The 9786-nt window shown below is 44.8% G+C and overlaps 1 protein-coding gene across 1 annotated transcript; it reads right to left on the reverse strand.

Moving 5' to 3' along the window:
- Nucleotides 1-214: 214 nt before the first annotated feature.
- Nucleotides 215-7449, reverse strand: LOC140000356 (protein N-terminal glutamine amidohydrolase-like; the record flags this gene model as incomplete). Its single annotated transcript, XM_072030225.1, has 4 exons — nt 215-516; nt 5487-5611; nt 5958-6106; nt 7315-7449. Coding segments are annotated over 4 exons (543 nt in total), but the record flags the coding sequence as incomplete, so codon positions are not given.
- Between the last annotated feature and the right edge of the window lie 2337 nt (nt 7450-9786).

Here is a 9786-nt window from a genome sequence, read left to right on the forward strand (position 1 = left end):
GCAAACTCATGTCTGGAGGGATGACAACCTGATGTTCTCTGATGTTCTCAATGGCTCTGTTGAGTGACGCCCAGGTGCTGGGTTTATGTGGCGAGGTTTTGGTAGTGGGGGGAGCTGCAAGGGTGGCCTCTGTTTACAACAGAGCAACACGTTTATGGTGGGATGTCAACCTCTGATCTGATTTATTAAAAAAAAAAAAAAAAGACGTTGACTCTTTTGTAATAAAAATAAAAGACTTTATTCAGTTCAGTGTACCCTGGGTACTGTATTTGCCCAAACGCTTATTCCATATAAAGAAATGTAAACCATTCATAAATACAATGTAAGAGCAGCAAAACAAATCAAACCACCTGCAACCTGCAGCAGAAAGAGCTTCTTTACTTCACTGTGCTTTCACGGAGCAGCTGAGATGAGTCTGTCTGCCAAACTGGCGCACAAAGTCCGATAAGGGCAGCACTGAGCCCCAGCCCACTCTGGGATTCATACCGATGAAATCATCCAAGTTCATCTTGGAATCTAAAACAAGAGCAGAGAAGTGAAATGTCAGAGTTCCCGATTCAGCTTCTGTAGCACATACAGCTACCATGAAAATCCCAAGAAAAACCGTTTGAAAGTATAACTCAGAGCAGCTCACAGCACGCTTGCTGAGCAGCAGTCCAACAGCTCTGCAGACCATACAGAGCCACCAGAACCAAATTCCATAGAAATGGAATTTGCTCCAGCTGCAAAAAGCCTGTGTAATTAGGCTCACCATTACAGATAGTGTAAGCGAGGAAGGGAAGACAACGTTTGGGAATCCCATACCCAGCAGTCCCAGCCAACACGCAGCCCCTGCAGCCCTCTTGTTTACACCATATCTACGCTGCAGCACAGCTTTGGGATTTTCTGAGCCCCAGCTCTCAGCACCTGCAAGGTCTGGCCCCTAACTTGACCTTTTCCTTGTCAGCCCCTTTGGGTACTGAACATCAAAAACTCTCTCAACCACAGTCCCACTGCTGCCACAAGTGCCAGCACTAGGCCACTTTCTACTCGACTACGTGGGGATTTAAAATAGCACAAGCCCAGCAATTTTCTGTTGGAACTCCAGAACAACCGGCAGAGGATAACAGTTCCAGCATGCAGGTAGCCTGGTAAGCTTGTTTTCCAATCCCCAGCTTGTCTTTTCCTCTCAGATGCTTTTATTTTACAATTAATGTGATTACTCATGTAGTTTAAGATCTGAAAGATAAACAAGTCCCTGCTTTATGTGCACGGAGCATAGCAGAAGAATAATTTAATTAAAATGTTCTGCGAATGGTGAAGAAGCCCAAGGGGGGATTGTTCCAGCAGAGTCACAACCAAAGCAGCTGCTGTTAGCAACTTGGGAGCTGCTGTCACACTGTCTGTAGGAAGGGAAACAGTCTCTGACAGTCAGGAGGGTGGTGGCAGGGCATAACACAGTGCATCAGGAGTTTAATGAGAGCAAAACCTGTTGTAACAGGCAAGCAAGAAGAAGAAACAAGCTTCACCATCCCGCGAAGAGCAGATGGTCTAAAGACCAGTCAGTAGGTGGCACTAAAGCAGTATGAGAGCCATGTAACTGCCTGTAGGAAAACACGAGTGCTCTCCCATCTCCTTTGGTTCAGGAGACAGAAGTCCCCCTTTGTCATCCTTGTTATTCACGTGTCACATCTAAAGGCTGTACACTTATGTGAGACCTTACAGCTTTAGCCAACAGCTCCGCAAAAACAGACCACCACAAAAGCCTTTTTCTGAAGCAGATAAAAAGTGGCAAAAAATAATAATGAAAAATCTGCTGTTTATTTTTAAGATTTACAACACGCTCACAGTCCTCCTCTGATGCTGTAGGTGTTACACTAGTCTGCATTTGGGCACGCACAGAGCTAAGGCTTCCTCTTTGCCCAAACTCACTTTGTTTACAGTCCGTGAGACCTACCTGGTGCATTCCGAGATCCGTGCACGTTTTCATTTCTTTTTTGATCAAGTCTGACACTTTTGCCCTGAGCAGGGACAAAACAAAAACGCCATCTGACAGTGCACAGCCTAACAGCCACGATACCTGTGGCATCTGCCAACAGGAGTTTTTGGAGTAATTCCAACCTCCAAAGGGGGTGTTGCTGTAACAATATGTGGATGATCTTTTATTGTTAGGACAGGAGAAAACAGCTGTGAAGGAAGGCACTAACAAGCTATTTGAATTTCTGGGAAAACAGGGCTTGAAAGGATTGGAAAATAAATTAAAATTCATAGAAAAAGAGAAGTCAAATATTTAGGGCATCTAGTGGCTGAGGGGGAATGAAGAATAAATCCAGAGAGGATTCAGTGAGGAAACAGGGGAGGTGATCAGGCATCGGGTAATAGCGAATAAAAGGTTATGGTTTGTTTACTGAAATACGCTCCTGATCGACAGGCCGCATGCCATTGCACTCGCAAATAAAATAACTTCACAGAAGATCCTGTCTGAAGAAAATTATTTGAGGTGTTTCTCACAACAGTTTTATTTTCAAATGGGAATCAGGTTATAGCACGCATGAGCTGCTTAGATCTGTATCAGTCCTTCTTTCCTTCCGCTAGGATCCTGCCATTACCTTGTGGAGAAGGTACAGAAGGGAACTGCAGCCACCTGCCTGCCCTGTCTAGCAGCTGCCCCTTACAGAAACGCATCACACACGGCACCCACACAGTTCCTCAGCTGCCCTACCTGCATTCTTCAGAAATAAACCCCCAGAATTCATGGCTTCTAGGGATTTCAGTAGTAATAAGAAGAACAAAAAGCCTTTACACATCCATTCTGCCTGTGTGCTGCCAAACACCTGGGGAGAACTGAAAATCAAAGCGAGGCTTTTCAGCGTTAGGAGCTGGTGCTACCAGTTGTATCGAAGCAGTAAGACCTGAGTAACTGCAGGGTGCAAGCTGGATTTTACACAGGCTTGCAGCAAGGAGGGCTGATCTCATCGGGACTTAAACCATGCAGAATCAAACCTCATTCATTTGTAGGAGGAAGACTTAAAAGAAAACCCCAGGCTGGGCTAGCCAGCTCCAGAATGGTGAATCCACACCTCAAAACAGATCTTGTTTAGTTTTATTTAAAAAAGCAGGATGAGCACCCGCAGCAGAGGAACAGAGGCCAGAGCACTGCCAACACAAGACTTATTCCAACACAAGAATTATTCCTTTTGAGTTAGTATTAGGAAAAAAAAAATGCTTCACTGGTTCCTGATAGTTTATTGGTTGAATTCCAACAGGAATTTCACAGTCCTTTAACACTTCCTCGTAAACTTCATAAAAAGGCATCACTGGTCCCAGTGCCTTGTCCCAGCACCACAGTGGGTATTTACATTACCCTATTTGGCCTACATTTGACTTAAATGCTACAGAATTTCCTTGCCCAAAGTGCTCTATTTGGGCTCAGCAGCTGCTCTGCCCTGAAGAGGCAATATTTCAGTATCAAGAACAAAACCTCCCATCTTTTAAGTAAGTTTACTAAAAGCTTTAAAACCCCACTGGATAAGAGAAGCAGGGTGTGTTGAGTGTAACTAACATCCTTTAAGACGCAGCAGCACCAGAGCGCTGATTTTCTTTAAATACCCTAAGTTCACAAGCTCATTTCTTTTTAACAGTACAATGCTCATATACATTAAAAAAAATATGTATTTATGCTATTTTTCAGTCTTCAAGCATTTGTTTAGCATCAAAGACAGACCAAATAGATGTAATATGAGTCCTTGTAACTGATAAGCTTTTGTAGTCATCTTCTCAAGAGCTTATGACTCTGGCTTCTCTAAATGACAGCAATATAACCTCAAGGAGTAATGTAATGCTCTGATCTCACAAATAAATTGGCACTAAAGCCATATACGTGATCAATTCCGCCAGCTGTTAAATTACAGTCACCTCTAACACCAGCAGCGAGCAATTTAATCTTCCACAAACACAAATTAGCATGGAAAAGAGAGTACTCTAAGTGGGGAGGAAGCAATTATCCGTAAAGGCATTTGGCGTGGATGAACATCAATGTCCCAGGCTGTTTTACACTAACCAAAGGTCAGCCACCCGGCTTCCTATCAAGGTTGAAATCAGGTGCTTTATGCCTGATAAGACTGTGCATACATTGAAGCACACACCATTACGAGGTGCCTCAGGTGAGGAAAGGAAAAACAAAACCAAAGCCTGAGAAACTTGCACTGAGCGAAAGGCAGTGTGAACGAGATGTCCTAGACCTGACAGAGTCTCCTCCTGTTCTGACCCCAATCCCAGAGCTACCCAGTCAGCGATCCTCCACCTTGGGTGGGCGCAGGGTAAGCAGTCACCGTCCCCTGCAACACCCAGGTGACTGCCCAGACAAGAGCACATCACCACAGGTGCACTCAGAGCCTTCCAGGTGGCTGGCAACAGGACAAGAAGCGAAGCACTCGAGTGGGAACACAGGAAACTCTGGTTGCATACTGGAATTGTATTGAATTCATAGCTGGGATCAAATATTGGAACACTGTGCCCAGAGAGGTGGTGCAATGGCCGTCCCTGGAGTTGTTCCAGGCTAGACCAGACAGAGTCTTAAAGCCCCTCAGTCTAATTGCACCGGCTTTGAGCAGGGTCTGGACTGGATGACTTGGGGATGCTCCTCCCAGCCTGGCAAGGTACAGGCTAAGGAATGAAGTATGGGAGCAACCAAAGTCTCTGCATCTTTAGCTACCTACCAACGTCCCAAGGATGACCTGGAGGCTGGCTGAGACAGGTGTTTCATAGCCTGGAATTTCTAAAACTGCTTCACAAGGCTGTACCTGTGCTCCCGCCCCCATTCATAACTCATTTATACCCAAGTGAAACGCCAAACTTTCTTAGAAAGCAACACAAAAACTGTGAATTAACTTGCCTGTAGCTTAAAACCACAATAAACTTGGCTCTAGACACAAGACATGTTCCTTTGACCCCACCTTCTCTAACAGAAATACATGGTAGCATTGTATTATTAAAAAAGCAGCAAAACCAAACGTGCACAGCATCAACAAACTCCACCAAAACAAAACTTCACCACACTTCTCTCCATCTGGGAAGAAAAGGAGAGAATAAGCACATGGCAAACATTAGCCAGCTTGGCAAACACCTGGTTCGAGTAAGCTGAAACGCCGTGTGATAAAAAAAAGTGGGGTAATCACCGTGTTAAAAATTCCCTTTCCAACCCTAGGCAGGTTGCTTGGCCTCTGTTTCAGCTCCCCACTGCAACATTTCATACCTCTTACTCTCTGCTCAGTTTCTGAAGACCAGCAGTTCGTGTTTGATAACAGCAGTGGCAGCTGCCAGGAAGCACGCTACACTTTACATGTTCGGAAAAGGCAAGCACTGCAGAGCCCCATTTTGTCCCCACACACTGCGCTGGCTGGATACGCTTCCAAAGCACATGTCCAAAAGCACATTTATTTATTGCACCCACCTCTGACTGAATCATTCAACTCTGTTAAAAGGAAAAAGGAGTCCTGCCAGCTCACCTGCTGTTTCAATGCAGGGGTACGAGGGAGGAGGTTTCTGCCATTTCCCATCTGCATCTTTCACGTGAGATCTGTCCGAAGCAAACGTCTCCAGGTACAGATCTGCTCGTATCATCCGGATTTTCCTGAACAGCAATGCAAAATTGTATCAAGAGATATATGTACATAACGCTGCATTAGCCACTCTGGAGAAGAGCCCTTTCTTCCTCCCAGGGAGCCTTGGCTTAGTTAAATACTCCACTCAGAAACACTGGGCTAAGCTGCTGGGCTGTTAAGAACAAACATCAGCAAGGAAAGGCTTTTGATGATTAAACAACAGCAATTAAAGAGCTTTAGAAAAATAATGCAGTGCATTGAGTTTCTTGGAGTATAACAGAAGACTTCTATCAGTATATATCCACAGAGACAACTTCAACTTGGACTTCATGAAATAAAATTCATGCTCTTCATCTTTATTTTTTTTGTCCTCACCTGTGAAATTCAGGATGAAGGCTGTCATCCAGCCTGAAGGCCTCCGTGCTGTACACGTCAAAAGGACAGGGGAATGGCAGCTCTGTGTCAAGATCATAAATGAAGTTCTGCTCCCCACTGGAAACATGAAGTAGGATAACGTGGTAGTCCTGGGAAGAACGGTAATTGTCAGGAGTTAAACAGTTGTTAACCAGAAACCGGCACAGGGAGTAGAAAAAAAGCCTCCTGGAAGCTGAGGCTACAGCTTCTCTTCTTTAGAGACTGCTTTCTGATGCTCGGGTATCGCGCCTGTGATGTTCCAGCACCAGGAGAGACGTTTCCTAATGCCTGCCTCAGCCCTCGTGCCTTTTGGTAAGCCTTGCTATTCTCCCCATTACTTGTAGCCTTCTTTGGTATCAGCCTGGGCAGCTAACCTGAAGAGTATGCTGGTCCTCATACCACATCTTTGATTCCTTAACATGTAGGAAACACGGGTATGGCAGGGGGTTGGAGAAACTCCAGTTACTATTTTCAGTGTTAGTTACTTACACTCATTGCAGTTTTCCAAAAAGTAAATTGAAGATACTTGTTGTTAACTCCTATTCCTTCTCAGATCATCCCGATAACACTTGGACCTCTTTTTAAACCAAGCCTTTTGTACAATATAAACACACTGATAATTTTCCAGAAAATGATTCTGTAAGGACAGAATTTCAGAAATTCACAGATTTTTTTTTTTTTAAAACAGAATTTCTGAAACAAATTGCCACGCAAAATTGATTTTTTCCCTCCCATACAGTATAACCATAACTACACATCTTTAAAAGGAATTCTGTAGTGGCAACTACTGAACTACATTAAATTAAATGACACGCCAAAAACTCTGGAAGAGCTTACATACAAGCTGGCACCTGAAGACATGTATTGCTCACATTTTTCCATCCCATGTCAGACCTATATGGATATTTTCACCCGTCAGCTTGTTACAAGACATCTATTTAACATCCTACAAAGCTGGCAGGCCCCAACAAAACCAGACAGTAATTTTCACAGAACTGTTGTGCACTCTTACCGATGCTAACTAAGCTTTGTCACCTGGTGGTTTTATGGGCCATCTCACTGCTATTTCCCTGTGAACAATAAAAGGGTTGCATTTAGGCTGCTGTAGAAGAATAATAAATACTAATATAGAACTACAGGATGGCTGAGGTCGGAAGGGACCTCTGGCACATACAGAGTGCTTCCTGATGCTCAGGGGGGACATAAACCTAAATTCATTCCAGCAGAGGTACCTAACACTACCCACCTCTGATCCTGCAGACCTCAGCTACAGAGGCACGCACTTAAATACTGACAAAGAAAGAACAGAGGGCCTTACCCAGACAACAGGCTCATCTCCATGCCCTGACTTCTGTTTCCAGAGCGGGACCTGAAAGTTAAGCAATTTGGCATAAACCACTCCTGACTTACAGAGATTAGTTTCACGTTGGGTAAGTTCTTTGCTAAACTCTGCATTTCATCAGCTTGTATCAGTGCTGCTGTCAGAAAGCTTGCTCCAGGTTTTATCTTTCAGAAACATTAAACTGGGCGCTATTCTGGACCATATAATGTAATATTCCCCCTAACCTGATGGATGACAGGGAAAAATCATCCCACAGCCCTTAGGGGCACCGTGATTCCTTCTTCCCACAATCCAAGCGTGACAGGTAAGGACATTCATAGAAACATTCAGGTTGGAAGAGACCTTTAAGATCATGTAGCCCAAACTTTAACCTTTAATTAAGATTGATCTGTTGTTTTAGGGCAACTTCTTTTAAGCTTGGAAAGAATGCCATGAACCTTTTGTTCCCCTGAGGGTATCTGTGGTGGTTTTACCGTACTGGGCAGCTAAACCCCACAACTGCTCTCTCACTCCCCCTCCTTTAGATGAGGAGGGGGAGAAGTAAAGCAAAGAACAACTCACGGGTTGAGATAAGGATAATTTAATTAAAGGGAAATAATTATAATAATTAAATAAAGACTACCATGAACTAACAATTTAACTAAGGGGAAATAAAAAGGGAAAGGGGAAAGGGAGGGGAAAAAAGGAAAATAAAAAAGAAGGGAGGAAAACAAACAAAGAAAATAAATGAAGGCTATGTGGAAGTGCAGAGGAAAGAAATTACTCTCTACTTCCCACAAATGAGCGATGATTGACCACGTCCTTGAAGCAAGGCCTCAACGCACGCAGCCGGTGTTCGAGAGGAGGACCGACGTCTTCCAAACGAGAGCCCACCCCCCCCCCCCTCTTCTTCCTGTTTCCACCTTTTATTGCTGAGTGTGACATCACATGGTATGGAATATCCCTTTGATTGGTTTAGGCCAGCTGCCCTAGTGATGTTTCTCTCCTCACCTTTTGCCCACCCCCTAGGAGGGTTAGAGAAAGGCCTAATACTGTGCCACTGCTGCTCAGCAGCAGACACAACACTGGTGTGATAACACTGCTGTTCGGGCTACAAGTACAGAGTACGGCACTGTATGGGCTGCTGCTGGGAAAGTTAACATTCCAGCCAGACCCAATACAACCTCCACCCCTTATTCCATAACATTTGTGTCACACTCAGATCCCCATACTTTAGTATACAAGCATCCTCATCATTATTCCTTGTCCTTTAACAGGACAAGGATTTAATAGGACAAGATTAATAGGCAGGTGTATCTTCTCATTCCATAGGTCTTTCTTGGAAAACGTTCATAAGAACTGTTGACGATTAGGTCTTCATCTGCCAAAGTGGTCACTCAAGGCAGGTGGAGTTGGATGTCTGGACGCGAGCACCAGCTTAGCTCAAGTCCTTGTTGCACTGCCCGGCTCCTTGCAACGTTGACCCGTCGTTGATCCTACAGCATCTTCCTACAACATATAACTTAGATTACAGATTAGTTTTCTCTCAGTGTCAAATCTCCTTGAGGCACACACTTGATATCCCCATTCTTTTGCATGACCCACCAGGTATACCCTGGTCCTTGGGCAAAGACAATCCCACGAGTGGGTTTGCCTTTTCCCGAGGCAGGAGCAACCCACACTGCCTTCCCCATCCACCTTCCTACATGCACTACGGGAACTTTAGCTCCTTTCACAGTGTGCAGGGGTTTTGTTTCGGCAGGACCAGCACGGCTGTCAGACCCCCTATTGTTAACTAGCCAAGTGGCTTCTGGTAGATTTGTGTCCCATTGTTTCCATGTCCCAGCACCTAATGCTCGTAACATAGTCTTTAACAGTCCATTGTACCTCTCAACCTTCCCAGAGGCTTGTGGGTGATAAGGGATGTGGTATACCCACTCAATACCATGCCTCTTTGCCCAGGAGGTAACAAGATTGTTTCGGAAATGACTCCCATTGTCAGACTCAATTCTCTTTGGTGTACCATGACGCCACAATACTTATCTTTCCAGGCCCAAGATAGTATTTCGGGCCGTGGCATGGTTTACAGGGTATGTTTCCAACCACCCAGTAGTTGCTTCTACCATGGTGAGTATGTACCGTTTGCCTTGGCGGGTTTTTGGAAGTGGTCCAATATAGTCAATTTGCCAGGCCTCACCATATTTAAACCCTAGCCATCTCCCCCTGTTCCAGGGAGATTTTACCTTCATGGCTTTCTTGATTGCAGCACAGGTCTCACACTCATGGGTAACCTGTGTGATGGCTTCAATGGTCAAGTCCACCCCTCGATCACGAGCCCATCTGTAAGTGGCATCCCTCCCCAGATGTCCTGATGTTTCATGGGCCCATCGAGCTACAAACAGCTCACCCTTACGTTCCCAGTCTAGGTCCACCTGAGCCACTTCAATTTTTGAAGCTCGATCCACTTCT

Source organism: Anas platyrhynchos, chromosome 33, assembly GCF_047663525.1.
Source record: "Anas platyrhynchos isolate ZD024472 breed Pekin duck chromosome 33, IASCAAS_PekinDuck_T2T, whole genome shotgun sequence".
NCBI lineage: Eukaryota > Metazoa > Chordata > Aves > Anseriformes > Anatidae > Anas > Anas platyrhynchos.